This window comes from Chanos chanos, chromosome 9 (assembly GCF_902362185.1).
Source record: "Chanos chanos chromosome 9, fChaCha1.1, whole genome shotgun sequence".
Lineage (NCBI taxonomy): Eukaryota > Metazoa > Chordata > Actinopteri > Gonorynchiformes > Chanidae > Chanos > Chanos chanos.
The window spans coordinates 4,506,583-4,526,648 of NC_044503.1; the positions used below are offsets into that span (position 1 = coordinate 4,506,583).

The following is a 20,066-nucleotide window of genomic DNA, read 5'->3' on the forward strand; positions in this document are numbered from 1 at the left end:
ATTACCTATAATTTGTTAATTCGTTACTATGTAGTATCAGGAGCAAAAATAGTTGCAGTTACAGTCTGCTACTGGAGTTTAAATATTTCTCGTTATTCTCAATGAGCTATGTACATATATGTTACTAATCTTTTACTGACATTAATAGTTTTTTAAAAGTTTAACAGTCTTTTAAAATATGTTGTGACCATTTTAAAAAGGGAATCCACATGTATCGTCCACTGATGAGATCCTCATTAAATCTGGCAGTCTGATTTAACTGCAGTGAACATTTTTCCCTGACGGTTTTACCGCAACAACCAAGTAATAAATATCTTGCCGATGAATCCCTGATTGTGAAAATCTATTTCGAGTCAAATGTCAAGAGAAAGGGGATGAATAATAACGGCATTGTTCGTCAGCATCCCAAAAAAAGCTGCCTACGTTAGACTCCTCCCTTGAGAGACTATAGACTGAGAGAGTTACGCTCTGAATGACAGTGTTGGGTTCGGGTTTGGATGTAAAAACCTGGTCTTGATTCTCTGGCAGCCTCAACGTCGATGCACAGCAGAAGTTGGAGAACTCCATTCTAACTGAATGGATTGGCATGGGGAAAAGGGGACCTCACAATTTGGCTAAGCTGCAGCTTTGGGACTGGATTTCGTTTATGATGGTTTTTGTTTCGCTGTTGTTTCGACCAGGTAAGACACTTTTTAAAACCTATTCCGCTTCGCTCCCACATGCGTGCAAAACAAATGGTGAAAACTTTGGGTTAGCATGCTAGCTGTAGAAGATGTTATTAGCTAGGTTAGCGAAATATTTGAACTAGTTTATAACATTTATAAATGTCTTCCTAATGTGAGACACATTATAGTCACTGGTGTAGTTGATACAGAACCCACAGAAAATAAAAATAAACATACGTAGCGTAACGTGCGTTCGTGAAAATGGCCACTATTTCCCGAACCAGGCACGTCACTTTAGCCAGCTAGTAGGCTAACCACTCTATTAGCCTGTAGCTCAAGCAAAGGAATTTTTGGACAGTCTCTGCCTGTAACCCGAGAAAGACGCTTAATTTAAGGTTGTTTTTCATTTAAATGGTCTCTCAACGACAGAGATCTATTTCCCCGTGTCCCTGACTATGGACTAGTAGTCCTTAAAATATTATTCTACCCAATAAAGTCCGGGTTCAAAACTTAGGAAAACTTACCATATCACTTAGCCTCCGAGAACAGCAGTTAGTTCGTCTGTTTGAATTTCTATTTGAGGAGTAGAAAAACGAATATACCTTTCTGCTCAGTTAAAATTGCATCCTCAAGAAGACGAACTGTCATGGGAGTCCTGGAAACATCGCGCACTATTAAAATTGTGTTTTCTAGGCCTTGGAAAAGTTAAGTTAAAGATGAAATATTTGAAATGTACTGGAAAAGTGATTAGAACTAATCACATATTCATGTCAGGGTCATATGTGATAATATTTTCGTCTTTAAAGTATAGCAGCTTTACAGATATCTAAAACAAGTAGTCACAATTCCGGTCGCAGCGCTTTACTTTAAGGTGTCTGATATATTGCACTTCGTACTTACAATGTGTCAAGATGAGTTCATCATGAATGCTGTGTTTTAGAAAAGTCATAGAAAAGGTTTTTAGATATCTGTCGTCTCTCTGTCTAAATTTGTAGAAAATCTGCTTCTAACTGACAACGAACATCAGTTTGAATTGCTTTTTGGTGCCTCATTATTTGACTTATTGAACTGTAGCGCGCTCAGCACTACATGCTTCTGCTCGCGCTGCTCTAATGTGCGCAGATCATATGTTGCTGATTAACGGCCCGACTGATAATATGGTAACAGTATTAACCTACGATTTGTTTCATATAAAATGCTCCACACGTCACGAGATGCCACAGTTCGTTAAGTTTTTGCAGATGTAGCCTACAACTCGCAACTCAATGTGCAACAGCTGCAAATCCAGCTATCAGCCTGAGCTGTTCGTTGGCTGACTAGATCCTTATTTAGGGAAATTTAGCGGTTACACTGAGTGTAAACATACCATTCATGTATGGTTGGGCATACATGAATTAGCTTTAATTCCGCTTTTAAAAAAAAAAAAAGTTTCTTTAAAGTTTATTTAAAGTTTAGTCAGTTTATTTAAATGTTATAGGTTCGAGAATAGAGTCAAGAGTCCAAACTGACCAAGCTCAGAGAGCTGCATACTTTCTAAAGATATCAAATGTGAAGCAATTTCACTAGCGTTTCATCATTCTGCTGCCAGGAGACCGTAGAGAAGTAATCGAAATTACGTCATTAGATTTATCAGTTTGTTAAAACGTTGTTACAAGCCTTTTCCCCTCAGAATCAAATTCAGTTCTTGGTGATTTTCATCTTGTGAATAGGATCAGTGTTAATTGTGATCAGGAATGTCTAGCAGCTTTGTGTCATGTATCTTTATGTATGTGAATGTGTGATGTGTAACTGTGTAAGTTAATTCGGAGAAAGTCTTTTGGTATTGTGCTGTCCCTTATAAGTAGTGGACTAAAATGGATCACTGCATAGTCATGCAGCTGTTAGCTCTTTGGACAGTTAGGTTTTTCAGTTGTTTTGATGTCCAGGTTTTCTGAACTTGATGATGATGTTCAGCAGAACATTAGAACCACAATAACACATAGAGACCGTAGCCATAAACATAGTCCAAATGACTGGTATGACTTCATCAGCTTACATTTAGTGGCATTTTAGTTGAGTCACGTAGTGATCAAAGGTGCCCAACTCAAAAAAAAAAACAGAAATGAAGACAACAGTACTATATGAAGTGCATGAATATGAAGCACAACAATATTATACAATATACAGCAATATTAAACAACCCAGAATAATGTGTAATGTAATAGGAGCAAACCTTAGTGCGTGGTGTGACGTGATTTCAAGTATACTCTGGGACGTGTATGAACCAGAGAGGCGTGATGATGTCCAGTGAGCACACCGGGAAGAGCTGTGTGATGCCCACCAGTTCAGTTCACAGGACATTGTGTAGAGCCTAGGGACTCCGTCTGGCATCTCGTTCTCCTCTGCACTAACGCTTTAAGGATACGTCAAATTAGACTGTCGTTTAAGCAGGTATTAGCGTGACGTGAAAATAATAAACCCTGCCGCTTGTGCTGTCGTGTTATTTTGTTTGTGCATGTGTGTATGTTTTTATACGTGTTAGACTTCTGTATATTTTGTTTGGTTAGACTAGCGTAGGTCCTGTTTGTCCCAGACATTGCGTACAGCAATGTTTAGCCACATGAAGGTGTTGGTTTATAATTGGCTCTCTGTATATATGTGGCAAGTACGTGTGTGTGTGTGTGTGTGTGAGGTTGGGTACAGTATAACAAAACAGGCCCATAGAGAAATGTGACCACAGTGTTTCCTGTGGTTTGGTCCTAACCCGTGCGGCGGGTAACCAGTGACAGTTTTGGAGTTGTCCCAGGAAAAGCCAAACCACAGACATCAACCTTAAACAAACCGTATGGCTGAAGGAGTCTGCTCTAATCGTTTTGGACGTACAGCTTGGGCTCTTGTTCTTAAACAAATTCTTAAAAATTTTCCCCTGTGTGCCAGGGAGTACGAAGTGAATTTTGCCAAGGTGTTTCATGACAGAGTCGTGATTGTTGAGGAAAGAAATTTGACTTAAAATTATTATTATTATTATTTTTTCAATGTTTTCAGTGGGCGTGCGCGCGCGCTTGTGCACACACACATATATACACACACACTTGCGTGCGCGCACACACAGGCTTGCATACACAGACACACACATACAGACAGATGGGCCAAAAACGTATATAAACCTGACAGAAGGAGCACTTGCACCTTGTGTGTTTTGCAGGCATGTGCTGGTTTCATTGCGTGAGAAAGAGTCCATTTTAGAACGGAAGCTGCCAGCAGCATGGTTTCGCCAACACACGTCTCACTTTGATAAATGTCAATGAAACCAGCTGTAACCCTGCAAAAAAAACCCCCAAAAAAACAAAAAAATAGTCCAGCACTGGCACAGTGCGTTGGCATAGCCAGCCTGTGGCAGAGCAAAGCAATCTTTTCCACCAAGATCATTCACCAGTCACGTTGGTGAATCCACCGTTTCTTTTTTTGGGGGGGTGGGGGGAGGTGTTTGGATTTTGCCTAATCGAGGATCCACAGCCGAATGTCACCTGTGGAAAAATGCACTGTGGTCTGTGGATTTTGCTGGATAAATAAATATTTGTATTGTCATACAATAATGGGTGATTGTATGTTGCTTTCTATTATAAACAGAATTTGATGTCCTGTTTACCTGGTCACTTCCGAGGGAGAATAATAACTTGTATGCTACAAACACATTTGTGTCTGATGAGGTTCATATTTAAGGGGAAATTCTTTTTTTTTTTCTCAGTCACTATGGAGAAACAGGGTTTTTTTTTGGTGTTGTATGTTATGTAGATGTAATGATCTCTGCTGTGTTATCAGCGATTAAAGTGTTAATATAAAAGAATTTTTAAAAGTGATTCCCTAGATGTGGAATGATGCAGTTTTGGGTCGACACACATCCAACACCTCTCCCTCTCTCTCTCTCTCTCTCTCTCTCTCTGTGTAACTGTCCACACAGTTCACTGTCAGACATGTCGGATCCAGCGCTGCAATGCTGAGTACGTGGCCTCGTTCTCGCCCTCTGGTGGCCTTCAGGAGGAAGCGCTACCTGACGTGGACCACTGCATCGCCCTGAGGGCCTATTCCCTTTGCACGCGCCGTACCGCCCGCGGTTGCCGCGGAGACCTGGTCTACCACTCCGCCGTCTTCCGCATCAAAGAGCTGTTCGCCCAACACAACTGCTCCAGCGATGGCCCCACATCCTCGGTCAAAGCCCCCAGCACTGCCCGGCCCGCCGCGGTGGACCTGTGCGATTACGAGAGCCGGGCCTTCGCCACGGGCCCCGTCGAGCAGCAGAGGAAGTACGGCCACTGCGGATTATTCGGGGATCCCCACCTGCGGACGTTCCGGGACGAGTTCCAGACGTGTCGCGTGGAAGGAGCTTGGCCGCTCATCCACAACCGCTACCTGTCCGTCCAGGTGACCAACGTGCCGGTCGTGGAAGGTTCCAGCGCCACCGCCACTAACAAGGTAAGCTACAGTGTCAACGTGGCAAAATACAAATGTTTACTCATTCCTGTCTGTGTTGGAGTGGTTGTTTTCCAAGAGCAATGTTCTGTATCTCCAAGCTGCCAAATGTCACCATCTCTAAAGTCTGTATGTAAAAGAAAAAAAAAAAAACAACAGTTTGTTATTTGTCCCGGAGTAAGACGCCAGAAACTGTGCCTTGGAAACTGGACCGCCAATGACTTATTTGTGGTTTGGCGACCCAGTGCGTTAGCAGATGGAGCCATGAACGTGCCAGTCCAGAGACATTTATGCACACGTGTTTAACAGCGTTAGTGAGACGACGGGCTCCATCGCACGTACTGACCCGCTGTCAACACCACAGGTAGAAAACAAACATATAAAAAATGGGATATTTGCCTTTCGGGTTAACGTTTTGGGTAATTGGGTAAAAGCATTCCATGGCAAACATTTTTAGAGACCCCCTCCTTCCAAAAAAAAAAAAAACAAAAAAAACTTTCCAATAACAACCTTCCCTGTTATTATTTCAAGAGTTAGTTAAACATACAGTAAAGTCATGAATCAGCAGTACACACAGAGCCCACAGGTGTCATTTTTATGAACCTCAAAGTTGTGAATAATGGAATTAAATCAGAAAATTTAATAGAACTGACTCATTTAATAGAACTCAAATGGCCACACAGCTGATAGACAGCTGTGTCACACAGGTAGGCGGAGCCTCTTTCATTGTTCGTGTGTCTTTGTTTGGGAACATTTCAAATGATCAGGTTATGGTGATCATTTACAGACAGCTGTGTGCAGAACCGTCTGAATTCGATATCACAATTCAATTCTCCACCGTGCTGAAAAAATAGTACTGAAAACAACCGAAAATAATAGTGACTCCAGTCGTTCAGGAACATATCAAACCGTGGGGGTTTGGTAAACGTCACACACCCGAGAAGAAGTTAATTGTCCCGGTCAACAAAATGCCGCCAGTTGGCTGATACAGAAAGTCCTCCTTCTGACACCAACGGAAAGAAAAGCTTTGAACTGGTAGTGAATGGAAAGTCACAGCTGAGGTCTCCTGATCCATTAACATCTCTGTGGTTGCCGCAGTAACTTAGACAGATTTTTTGCGTCAGTTTTCCCTCTGATGGTGGAAACAGTCCAACCATGAGCCTTGACAAAGACACTGGGGAAAAGAGAAGAATGACAGTGATGTGCGTCTTACGTACGGGGCTGTTGAGGTCTGAACCGCTTAAACGTCGCGCTCGGAGCTCTGAGTGCTTGTCTTGGTGTGTCCGTAAAACAACTGCACACAGGAGCAAATTTCCAAATTTCCGCTTTTCTTTTCCATGTCCCCGACGATGGTGTATTGATGTTAGAACTTGCCTGTTTGGTAAGAGTAAATTTTGACCCAAGTATACATAGCGCGGGCACACACTCACACACACACACACATACTTTCCTCATAGTGTTATTACTCATTAGTAGTAATAAGCACATACGTTTGGTAACACTGCAGTAATAGTAATGTAATCATCAAATTACATGCAATTAACTGCAAATAACGCCGTGATTTATCATAGTCCTGTGAAGCTGTTTATAACAGACCTAGATGTTTTTTTGGTGTTGGTATTTTTTTCGTCTGCCCATCGGTGAGATATATACCTGCAGTTGGTGAAAAGTTCAGTTCTTTTCCATTCTGTGATGTGGTTAAAGAAATTGTTAGCCTTTCTTGGGTTTTTTTGGTTTTGTTTTTTTTTTGGTTTTGTTTTGTTTTTTTCTTTTTTCCTCGTCGCCTTAGGCCTTAGCTGAAAACACATTAACGGGGATTATCTGCACATAACTGCCTGTGATGGCCACCTTTTAAAAAAAGCTTACATTATTGTCCTCATTAAGGAATCACTCGAGTGGAATCGTTCAAGGTCGGCTGGTCGGCGGCTGCTGTGAATGACTAATTGATTAATCGGGGTGTCTGCCACCAAACACAAAACCTAATGGATCAGAACAAAGTGGTGCGTTTCATTGAAATGAGTCACACATTGGATCGATCGAGGTTTTGAATTTGAATTGAATTTGGGAATTTTATCATAGCACGTACATGGTACGTACATATTTTTTTTATTAATTCATCACACAGATGTACAAATCTGTGTTTGAAAACATGTTGTAAGAGCAGCACCTGCAAAGCCTCTAGATGAGACAGCCCAAAAAATAATACGTCAACGTTTTGTCTGCGTTTACCAACGGCCTCGGTCTGATCTTTTAACAAGTATTGCTTTAATCAGGGCAGAATCTGGTTCAGTCAGGCGTTAATCCTGATTGGTGCTTGAGAAAGAGCAAACAGCAGGTGCTGTTTATGGATGACGTCAGTCCGTCGCCCTCATGCCACCCCCGCGGAAACATGGCAGTACCCATTAGTTCCGCTCTGTTTGAATTATTCCAACTCCTTCATCGCAATCGAAATCAAACCGCTCAGTTTCGAATGTCTAATTTCGTCCCGTTGATTAAAAAAATCGAGCGTGGCTCTCTTGAACCGTTAATCGACCGAACGACCGTTTCCCTCTTTGGTTCTCCTGGCTGAAGACGGGAGTAGGCGGCGTGAGGGTTGATTGGAATACGCTGGGGACTGGATGCACTCCCACTGTTTCTATCTAAGAATGCCAACCCGACGTCAGTTTAGCCCCTCCCCCTGCCCCCCCACCCCCAACAGAATCCATAACCTCCCTATCCGTGGACAGACTTCAAGAATGGAACAGAACGTGGAAAAATTCAAAAACATGAACAACAACCAAAAAAAAAAAACTCATTTCCCTTAGCTCCAAGCCTACGGCATGTCACGGTATATCAGGTAAATATCAACCTGGAGATTGGTAGTGTGTATTGGTAGGTTCGGCTTAACGTGACCATCATCGTATATAGCCTACTCGGAGCTGGAGTTTCTCACTCAGGCCTTATGTAGGCTACACTGTCTTAAAGGGACGCTCTATCAGACATCATATTCCACTCAGTCTGTTATTATTAATCCTGCCTTAAAGGAACATGGTTTTACCTTTTTTTTTGACCTGATATATCAAATCATATCGTTTTCAAGTTATTAGAAGGTTTTTTTTGTCTTTCTGGCAAGTCTTTGGCATCTCATCCTTCAGCATCACTCAGGCAGACATTGCTTACCCAGAAATGGGCCTGGCCCTCTTCACTCTACCCTCTGGTCACAGGGGCCGTTCGTTCAGGTCATGGAGAGTTTCTGACAGAGTAGGTAGCAGTTTGGACTGGTTGAGTTTGTGTAATTGAAAGAGAAAAGAGCAGTCTGTAGTTAAAACAGACAGGGACTGAACGAGACGTGCTGAAGTCTACCCACACATCCCTACAGAAAACTCCACGTCACCTTTAATAACTGCTTCCTGAACGTTCAGCGGAGACTGTATGTATGTGTATGTGTGTGTGTGTGTGTGTGTGTGTATATGTATGTATGTATATAAAAACATACGTGTTTGTGTGTGTGTATCTGTAAATCTATACTTATGCCTCTATCTATCTATCTATCTTTCTTTCTTTATGTATCGATTTAATATGTCGTAACAAGTACTGTAAATTGTATTTATAGTAACTGTGTATTGACATGCCCGTGTTTCAGAGTTTTTACATATTCATTGTTCAGTACACTTTACACAGTGAGATATTTGCTTGTAGCCACTTGTCTCTGCTGAAAAGCCATGGTGTACTTATATGTGACCCACTGTAATCTGAATTCTCCCCAGAAAACTGAACTCAGCCAATATATATCAATTAATCTCTTAGACTCTTACTCCTTTAGGTCCCCAGACACCATGATCTAATCCACTGATAATCTAAACGCTGAACAAGAGAGACTGTTTCAGTTAGTCTGAATTAGTCTGAACCTACATCGACAGAATCATTTAAGGTCAGTTGTAAAACTACTGGCTGTCCCCCTGTTTAAAAAAAAAAAGGGGGCCAGAAAAAGAAAAAGAAAAATACTGTTCATCCTGAGTTCCACACTGCATTTTCTGTCTGTGATGCTCTACTGCCACACTGTGGTGTGAACTGGAATTGCAAGGTCTTTGTACTCAGCATAGCATAAGCTAGTGGTATTGAATCTCTGTTTGTTCTGCAGCCACTGGTCCTGAAGTCAAGTCATACTGCCACCCCTCTCTTACAGTGGAAGGTTTAGGAATCTTTTTATTTATTAAACGATATGGGCTGAGTTTTCAGGCAACAGTGAGTGGCCATTAGAGGGTTAATGCATGTCTTTGTCATTCTCTCTGCTCCTCAGATAACGGTCATCTTTAAGTCCTACCACGAGTGCACCGAACAGAAGGTTTACCAAGCCACAACCGAGGACTTACCCTCCGCCTTCCAGGACGGGACCCGCAGCGGCGGGAAAGGGGGCAGCCTGTGGATCGTGGAGGGCAGCGGTGGCGGGGGCGTCGCCGCCGGGGGGAGGCAGGTGAAGATCCACGCCCGTTACCTGGGCACGTCCATCATCGTGCGCCGGGTGGGCCGATACCTGACCTTCGCCATCCGCATGCCGGAGGACTTCGCCGAGGAGAACGGCGGACTCCAGCTTTGCCTGCACGGCTGCCCGAGGAACGAGGTCATCAAAGCGCACGTCCTCAACCAGCAGAGCCTCCGCCCGCACGTCCTCGGGGACTGGTACGGCGAAAACTCGGAGATCAAAGCCGGACTGCCGGCCGGAACGCTCGAACGCGCCACCACCCGGTGCAGGGAGACCCTGCAGGTGGAAGACGTTTACTTCCAGTCGTGCGTGTTCGACCTGCTCACGACGGGAGACCCCGAGTTTTCGCTCGCCGCTTACGGCGCAATGCAGGACCTGAAAGCTCTACCCCCCAGCACGCTGAGACAGAGCCCGCCCAGGATTACTGAGCTGTACGACAGGGGTGGGGGCACACGCAGCCATGGCTGCTCCCCCCCGCTCCTCACGGCTCTGTTATTGGCACTGCTGCTGTTGTAGGAAAAAAACTGAAGGACTTTGTCGATTTTAGTAAAAAAAAAAAGGGGGGTTCTGGGAAAACCGGAAAACTCACCATGGTTCAAAGTCCAGCATAAGGATGTTGTTGGGAATAGCACTCAAACGGACTAAATCTACAGCTACCCCCCACACACACACACACACACTCTCTCTCTCTCTCTCTCCCTCTCTCTCTATTTCACTCATACATGAGCAGCAGCAAAAAACTCACTACACAGATTCAACCTAAACACACAAAGCGTTCATGACATCAGTGATTGCAATGTTTAACACGTCTGTGTGAGATGAACTGAATTAATATGTGACGAAACCATAGGACTGTCAGAATGTGAAAATAACTATAAGAAACTATAATCTGGCGGTGTGGGATGGGTTTGGGAGGGGCTCGAGGCAGCTAATCAGAGTGCAACATTTCAAAAATCATTATCAAACTATCCCAGACACTCCTGTTATTGTAAAGATATGTTTTTTTTACTGAAAGACACACTGTCTCTCTTCATACACACTTATCATGAAGGGGCACACTTGAATGGCAGACGGACACAATGCAGTTTACAACAGATGGGGCCGAAACCACTCCTAGAGGACCAAAATCTTCCTTTTTTTTTGCTGTCACATCCTTAGTTAAAGGTTGATTTTTTACCTGGAAAGCAGGTCTGTACCCTCCACACTCATTGGTCGATAAAAAAAAAAAAAAAAAAACCAAAGGACCTTGGCCCTCTAGGACTGGATTTGGGCATCCCCTTGATTTAGAAAAACCTCCAGCAGAGTAAAGGATGACTTAAAGTCAGTGGTTTTTTTTTTTTTTTTTTGTTCAACCCAGTTCTCAAGGGCCCTCTTACTCTGAGTGTGTCTCCATGGTAACCACGCCCGAATCGGACGCTCTGGCCTGGTCACCCAGCTGATCGGCTCATTCATGTGTGCAGTCACGTGTCGAGTCAGGGGGGAGCTTTAAGGACCGGGTTGGACAAGCATTGACTTAGATCATCCAGACATTCAGAACTGATGTGTCTGTCACGTAGATCCCGCTAACTGACACCCCGCCACCCACAGGGCTCCAACAACTACGCAAAAATACTACCTATCACTGTACTCTGGGCTGTGGGTTCGTCTGGTCCATTCTCGATGCTGTCCAACGAGGCAGCAGTGTGTCTACACACCCTTTTTGTGCTGCTCCACTTCCAACGTTGCTGTTTAAAAGAAAGAAACAAATTCTTTATAATAATAATATATTGAAAGAGTGTATATATGTGTTTTATATTGTGTACATTCACTTGTGTATAGATGATTGAAATGTGGTATGTTTTGTTTTTTGTTTTGTTTTTTTGAAAAGATGTTGTGAACTAGTTAGATATTGTTTTTTTGTTGTTGTTAATCTGTATAAAATGTAACTAATGTTTCCCTTTTTTTTTCATTGTAATCCTCTTCTGAAGTTTTGCATATTATAAAGAGTTGGACTTGTATCTTCCCTGTTTCCTTTCCGCTTTTGTCAAATATCGCACAAACAAAACATTAACTCAAGGATGTGTACATCACAGTGAAGGAAGCTGGTATCGGAAATTCATCTTTAAACGTCACAAACGTCACACAGAATGAACACGGTAACATTTGAGCCTTGAAACAGGACCACGGCACTTCGCCAGTAGTTTGACTGATTTAAAGAATCGTATGCGGAATAACGTGGCATGGACATTTTTAAGTTTGGTCTCAAAGAAATTCTCAGTAATTCAACACTTACAGGTAGTTACAGAGGTAGCATGGGATGATGTTGGCAGTTTTATCGACACACGACCTCATGTTACCGACATGATAAGCATATTTCTGAAGTCTGAAACCTCGGTTTTCAGCCGCGCAACCTTTTATCACTGTAAGTTTAGCTGTCACTGTCAGAGAGGGATAAGCACGAAGGGCTGATGAATCGAGAAGCGACCGTCTGTCAGTAAAGTTTTAGTCAGAGCAGCCGGACAGACAAGAAGAACATAGCATAACCGTCTGACAGCAAGTTCTTTGATTCGTCTGAGTGATGTTGTTCGGAGCTCAGTTTTGATTGACTTCAAGTTTTTCCTTTCAGACGTTACCCGTCCTTGTTCTGTGTGTACCGTTTCTCCTTGACTAACGACAGATGATCTCATTCTAAATCACTTTGGGAGGTCTCAACACGGGTTAGAGTTATCTTACGATGACAGACGGACTCGGAACACCGGCAGAAAGGAAGCCGGTCAGAAGTTCATGGTCTCCAAGGTTACACAAACGTGTTTGCTAAAGTGAGTACTTGTATCTCAGACTTTTTTCTGGTCTTCCAAGACACGTACAAGGAACATAAGTAAATAAATACAAAATAACTAAAAACGACACACTGAGTTGTAAGTTAGAAAACAGGTATATTTTTGTATATTGTATCCCATGAGAGACATAAATTAGCGACTTAGCCATTGAGACGCTTACCACGTCACTTGCTGCTCACTTTCCTCTAATAAACAAGGACAATTATTGTGCTAATGAATTAAAAAAAAAACTTCAAGAGTGATTGATATTCGCAGTGAGGAAATTAATATATATTGATATTAATAAACCATTTGGCAAGACAAATAGGCAGCACAAGCAATGCCCTCTCCTTGATGGAAAAACTATAAGATTGATGGCTGTCTTTGTGCATTTTTTTTTTTTCCCCCTCGCTCCCTGTTATCTTGACATTTTCCCCCCAAAGACATTGCCACCATCTATGAGGACTTTTAAAGTTTTGTGTGGTGTTCTTTTTCATGAGTACGGGGACGGAAACAAACAGAGAGAGAGAGAGAGAGAGAGACTAGGCTCTGCACTTGACTCTTATTTTGCCTCTTTCAGAAGCTCGGAAACAGTTACCACGAACTTGCCCCACAGGGTACCCTAACAAGACGTATAAATGGAAATCTCTTTCTCATGAGTTCACAGACAATGCAGAGCACATGCTACGTCGATACACACGCGCGTGTGTATTTGTGTGCCGCATGTTTGCAGCGTGCCGTCCATGTGGTTAATGTGTAGTATATTTGTTTATAGGCCTGAGTCACTGAGTCAAAGTTTTTTGTTTTTTTTTTTAATAAATGGCTCCACTACAGCCTGAGGGCAGGGAAAGAAAAAAAAAAACAAAAAAAAAAAAACTCAGTTCTGAAATGAGGTATCTGGATCATAAATCTTGGAAAGTTATAATAATTTGCAATTCACTTGCTCATCAAAGGCAATATTAGGCTAATTTATTATGGCCGTGTGCGTGGGGCAGGCAGAGGCCGTGCAGATAAGAGTCTATCAGGAAAAGGATTGATTTTCATTAAGCACGTGTAATAAAGATGAACTGCCTCAACTCCCTCTCTCACCACCAGGCTCACTTTACTGTAATTGGGCCAATTTATTTCACCATCCAATGCCTCCACTTTTTTAAGCTTTCCTCTTCCTCTCTCTCTCTCTCTCTCTCACTACCTTTCTCCCCTTCCCCCCCCCCCCCCCTCACTCTCTTTCTCTCCTCTCCTTCATTATTGCCACGGCACATTCACACCTTCATTTTCATTTTTTTTATTTTTTTTTTTATTTCTTCATTTAGTGGTAAGTGAGGTTGATCTTGCGTGTCCCCTCGCTCCGATGCTTGCGGTATTTTCCGGCGCTGCCCCTACCAGCCATCAGCGCCGATATGAGTCTGACCTCTTTAATCCTTTACTGCTCAGAAGAGTAAACAGGGATCTCTAACTTTACCCCGTCGTAGACGTATCGGATGTGTCTGCACGTTCAGACGTGTCACACACACACACACACACACACACACACATAAAAGAAGAAGCAGCGTGTTTACGGCAAAGTGTCATGAGATGTCAGTAAGACCGCACAGCCGATACTTTGATTGATCAAACATAATCAATACGCCGGGCTGAGCTCTCTTTTCAAAAACTTATCATGGGATCTGAGGGTCTAGTGTGAGACCTCGGGTCTGTTTTGAACCAGGAGGATGATGCAGCGATAAAACTGGATTCTGCTTGTCCGTAATCCCTCTGTGTCAAGGTTTTATACGATATCTGTATTCATAAAGACATTAGTTTAGGTGAATAGGTGTTTGTCCACTGGGATGAAATATATTGAATTGATATTTAAATAACTGCTGTATAGCTCCTGTGAAATGCTGAAATATGCCTGTCAAAAATTGTGTATGCGTGTGTGTGTGTTTTCTTTTTTCTTTCTTTAAATGAGAAATGATCAAACACAAAGGCTGGAGACACACACACACACACACACACACACATACACATGCACACACACACACATGCACACACACACACACACACACACACACACATGCACACACACACACATGCACATGCACACACACACACACACACACACACAATTACATGCACACTACTGCCCACTAACATACACACACACACACACACACACACACACACGTACAGTTTAAAGTTTTATTGTAAAATTGAAAAAAAAAAAAAAAGGAAAGAGAAAAGCCCAATAAGCATTTCTTTAAAACATTTTTTTTTCAGAACATGATCAAAGCAATCCATCTCAAATAAATACAGAAATAAATATTCATAAAATAATCAAATAAATATAGAAATAGATATCTCTAAAATAAACAGTAATAATTGGCCATACACATTATTGGCAAATCGTTAAATTAATCGGCATAACCAGGAAATCACCTAAGCAGCAAGTATTTGAGAAATGCCAACAGGAGAATGTTTGGTTTCCTAGGCAATTACAGACCAGTTAATATATTTTTTCTTTTTTTCTTAAAAAAAAAAAAAAAAAGAGGAAGTTTTGTTTGTTTTTGTTTTGTTTTTTTTTTCATGCTGTAATGAGCACATCAAGCAGACAGATGGCACTCTTCTCTCCTCTTGGAAGGAAAAAAAAATTAAAATAAAATTAAAAAAGAAACAAAAGAAAGAAACAAACAAAAACAAAACTGTAAACAGCATTGTCTCATCCAGACTTCTTCAGCAAAATCGGATGACGCCTCAGTTATCCAACATTTCAGTGTAGTCAGCAGAATCGATACTCTTCATATATATTTATATATTTATATACTTCTGTTTGTTTGTTTTTTGTTTTTTTTTTGTGCTGAGAAACCAGAAGTCTTGAACATGGTCTTTATAAAGCAAAGCCCCACCCCTGCCCATGTTTAGCCCCACCCCATCCCTCCCAACCCCACCCACTTGACAAGGTTCCTGTGCTGTTAATCTCTATGATACAGACTTTTTTTTTTTTTTTTTAAATCTATAATACGCTACTTTCCTTAGCATACAAACCATAGTTTTAAGAATCATATTGTTAACATGAGTAGTTTCGTTTTTATAGTTTAAATTAGACCCTCCCCCACCCTATACTTCCCCCTATGCCCTTTGAGCATGCTCAGAGATTGAGAGGGCATTCAAGTCAAGTAAATAAATAAACAAATAAATAAATAAATAGATAAATATAAAAATAAATAGAGATAAATAAATAATTGTGATGAGGATGTTTTGAATTAAATATAAAACTCTGAAGGACAGGACCATTCAAATTCACTTCTAGTGCAATGAAAATTATCATTGTATTCAAACTGTAAACACATTACTATTCCAAAATGAACATGCCCCTTCAACAAATTCTTGAAGGAATGAATCTATCGTAATTTTTTTTTTTTTTCATTGGCAGTAATAATTTAATCTTTCATCTTCTTAAACAACGTTCAGAGATACCATTTGGAAACTGTGCTGCCCCTGTTCTTTCACAGAGGCCAAATTTAATTTGATTTTAATAATTCACTAGAGATGAATGTAGAGATTCTGTACCGGAGCCTCTGTGCACAGGTTATTAGCCTTCAGACCCACGATTCTGTGTGTGTGTCTGCATGTGTGTGTGTGTGTGTGTGTGTGTGTGAGCACTTGTCTCATACCATCATCAGACAGAAGAGGACAAGGACAAATAGAGTGAACAGAGGTCAAAAGGAAAAGGTTACTCATCCGTGAATCAAATACGATCTATTTCAATTTTACCTGCAGAGAATCCCTGTCATGCTATATCCGAGCCTTCACCTACACTCTCCAGCTAAATCAAATCAACAGTTCAGAGGAGTAAACAACCTGTATGAGTAGGTCTAAAAATAAAATGGTTATAAAAAACGTTAAAAATAAACATCCAGAAGTCCCAAGCAGTTCTACCGTGTGTGTCAGTACTGTTTATAAAATCAGTTTTCATGCATCCTTTTGTATGGTCTAAATCTACGTCTTTGTGTAATCTATGTGTAATCTGATTTAAAACAATTCCCTTAAAGGCAGTAGCATGCCTACTGATGGCATTCAAGAGCTGTAAGCTTTAGTAGTAATAGTGGATATTGTAATACTAGTAGTCATTGGAGTAATTGGTAAGCGTTGTCCTTTTTCTCTACTGAAAACACATCCTAAAGAGTGCAAATATGTACTGTTCCCACTCGGTTCTGAAATCAGTTCTCACTCCTGATTGGAATGGTTTCAAAAAACCTGTTCAAAGACGTTGTTCGAGTAGAAACCTCTCAGCATGATTTTTCCTTATGACTGAGGGACAAAATGAAACCAGTGTAAGCAATGGTAAGAGAAACACGAGGGAAATAAACCCCATCCCACCCCCTAAAAAAAAAAAAATAAATAAATTTAAAAAAAAAAAAAAAATCGAAAACAAAAACATGCTAATCGACCTTAGCCAGGACGGTGACGACGTTGTCTTTCAGACCTCTGCTGTTGCTCCAGTGAGAGTTTCATTCTCTGCTCCCTGTGCTGGACACAGCTGGCATACGCTGGTCAGTCTTGTCCTCATACAATATATGAGTATTTTTTTTTTTTTAAGTGTGTGTAGTGTGGAATACTGTATCGTCAAGAGTGTCGGAATTGAACTCGCTGAGCAAAAAAATGGAAATGAATCGCAGAACATGAGTCGCTACAGATCAACTTCATTTCAGGTGTCCCAAATAACCACATTTCGGTAATTTCCACATATGTAGAAACAGCTGGGCGTGTGTGTTCAATGTGTCTTTACAACACTGTACCTCCTTCATTTACCTGTAGCCACAAACTGTCACCTGCATGTTAATTACGGGCATTTAACACACTGTATTTATCCAGGGGTTTAAAATGCTCCTCCAGGGGTAAATACATGGTTATTAAGGACACTTGATATAAAGTGGGCTTATATCACCTAGAATATGGCCTACCACCATTCAATGGTTGCATAAATTTGGTCTAAATCTTTTTTTGATTGGTCTTTCTAATCTGTAGCTATCTACAAGCCCTGTTGGTCACTGAGAAAAACTTGTCACTTTGCTATGTTTCTTACCATGTGTCATGAAACTGGCAGCAAATATTGATGTGTGGACAAGCATCAATATTTGACATATGTGTGGCAAAATGTCGATATTTGACATGGTAGCAATTCCATACTCTATCCATCGGGTGTCGCTATTTCTCCTTTCTCAATTCTCATTTTCAGTTTCAGTATAATCTTAGGAATGTATACGGTCATCAAACATCACAACTTCTAATTTTGTGACTTTTTCAAATTTCACATCATACTCCATAAATAGCTCTTTTTTATCAACATGTGAATGTTTTTATGCAAGATATGTCCCTCAATCTGAGCTGCCTGTGTTTTTACCTGATATTATCTGTGTCTTTTCGCGTGGCTATGAGAAAGACGCTTTTAACATCGCTCTACAGAACTTGACCCACCTACTGTGCAGTCAGAATTGTGGTCTCAACATCCTCTGTAGAGCATGAATCTATGAACTTGGTCTGTCAGTGATTTGACTGGAAAAGCTGATGTTTGATGGATTGTGCATCTCTAGTTGTGAAAGTTGGCTGCTGTAGTGGATCAGCATTAGGTGGGACTTCATAATGAAGAGGCCTGGCATTCAAATATCTGTACTTGAATACTCCCTGCTGAACGTAATGTGCTTGAAATCGATTGTGGAAAATTGCAATTAGCCTGAGAAGTAAGAAGCTTGCTAGTGTAAGGGTCCTGATCCAGACAGACTTTAAAAGCCAATGAATATTAAAGATGTGTTGTTTTGTTGTTTTTTTTTGTCAAGCTCACTTAATGACCTGAATGTCCATTTTCTCCTTTTCTCTCTCTCTCTCTCTCTCTCTCTCTCTCTATTTCTCTCTCTCTCTCTGTGCTTTGTCGTTAGCTTGGTGCTTTTTGCCGCCGCTATTGTTTTGCTAAAGTGAACAGTTTTCCTTTACGTTCGGAATGACTTACTGTACAAGGCAGTGCTTGGTCTTAAATGAGAAACTCTTTCTTTCTCTCTTTCTTTCTTTCTTTCTTTCTTTCAGGCAGTCTTTTTTTTCCCCCAACCAATAGCTGGTTTCATGTTTGGTCAGATTTGACTATGTTCACAGGCTTCATGCTTGGAGCAGTCTAAAGGGTGACAGAGGCACATACTGTTAATCGATGTCACGCTGATTCAGCATACCCTCTGTGCAGAAAAAGGGGGGAATTATACTCTGACTGGGGTGGGGGTGGGGGTGGGGGTGGGGGTACATACACAGTAATAACATTGGTCCACTGAAATATGTGCTTTGTTAGACGTCAGAAACAACACCGACGTGAGAAACAGGCTCTGAAAGACAACGCGTCGCGGACACACGTCCCAGGAGACGTCAGCGGATTTTTTTTTTTTGTTTTTTGTTTTCTTCAGATGAGTAATGACTGAAAACACATGCCCTTTATCAATCTCAAACCCAACATTATTCTACTCCACTAAAATATCATAGCTTTTAAAATACTTTTTTTTTTTTTCTTTTTTTTTCCTTTTTTCTATTTTGTTTAAATATTCTGAAACCCAGTCGCTAGAAATGTTAAAGGAAAAGAAATCAAAATCCTTTTCCTCCTCTAAACCTGAAGCAAGTTTTTTTTTTTCTCCGTCTGTTTTTTTTTTTCTTTTTTTTTTTTAACTTGTAACATCATTAGTAGCAGTAGTTTCGTAGTATTAGAATCATCGTTAATACTATATATTACTGTGAAACAATAAAAAGGTTTGGTCCTTTGGTCCCGTAGGAGTGATAGATTTTTTTTTTTTTTTTTCAGTTATGCTGTTGCTGTGGAAACCTTCACGACCTCAGAGTCAAAGTCATAGTTTCTGCGCTGGCTGTGAGAAGGACAGCAGAAGAAAAAAGCATAAGAAGAAAGAGGGAAAGAGAAAGAACGAAAGTCCGTCAGTGGGACAGAAGAACTTCTTTTTTTTTTTTTTTTTCCTTTTCTTTTTTTCCTCCACTGCGTTTTCCTTGATCTTCAAGATTAACCCTCATTTGTCCAGAAGCGCAATTTTTTTTTCTTTATATAGCATATGTATACATTATATGTATATAGAAATCTAAGTTGTTCTCGCTGCTTTTTTTTTTTCTTTTTTTTTTCGCTCTTCTTGTTGTTGTTGTTGTTGTTGTTGCTTAACAATTCAAGTCTCGAGGAGAGAAGTTTGATAGTTTTAGAGTTCACATCTTTCGAGATTTGGCATTGCCCAGTTCTGCTGCTGTTGCTGTTAGTATACCAGTCCTTCCTTTGGGTGGCTAACTTTCCAAATCTCCTCTCCGTCTCTGTAGTGTGTCTTCGTAAATAAAATGCTGATATGTCTTTGAAAAAATCCTTTCCTGTTTCTCTTTTTCTCACCCACTGTTTTTTTTTTTTAAATACGTTTTTAGTCGTTTGAAAGAAAGAAAAAAAAATGTTCAACTCCTCATGAGACTTCGCTCATCAAAATCTGGAAAGAAAACATATAAATATTTTAGTGCCATTTTGCTTAAACAACAAGAACGTATAACAATCATCATCGTCACAATCATCAGTATAATACCAATAATCTTTTGGATAGCAAAGATCTTTTTCTTTACTGAAGTGATTTAAGTTATTTGCACTGTGTGAGAGAGGTGCGGCCTATCCACCTGTGCTGTTTTTGGGGGCAAGCTGTG

General features: G+C 40.9%; 1 protein-coding gene across 1 annotated transcript; it reads left to right on the top strand.

The window, feature by feature from the left end:
- The first annotated feature begins 535 nt into the window (after positions 1-535).
- On the top strand, positions 536-10,092 carry rgmd (RGM domain family, member D). Its single transcript, XM_030784303.1, has 3 exons — positions 536-680; positions 4,606-5,117; positions 9,394-10,092. Exons 1-3 carry the CDS (start codon positions 587-589, stop codon positions 10,090-10,092), a joined length of 1,305 nt encoding a protein of 434 aa, XP_030640163.1. The 5' UTR covers positions 536-586.
- The last annotated feature ends 9,974 nt before the right edge of the window (positions 10,093-20,066 follow it).

What these genes read in the sequence shown, in the direction of transcription:
- rgmd (XM_030784303.1), top strand. Translation starts at nt 587, where the DNA reads ATGGGGAAAAGGGGACCTCACAATTTGGCTAAGCTGCAGCTTTGGGAC. An exon ending in TTCGCTGTTGTTTCGACCAG is followed by an intron (nt 681 to 4,605) that starts GTAAGACACTTT and finishes CTGTCCACACAG; the next exon opens with TTCACTGTCAGACATGTCGG. An exon ending in GCGCCACCGCCACTAACAAG is followed by an intron (nt 5,118 to 9,393) that starts GTAAGCTACAGT and finishes TCTGCTCCTCAG; the next exon opens with ATAACGGTCATCTTTAAGTC.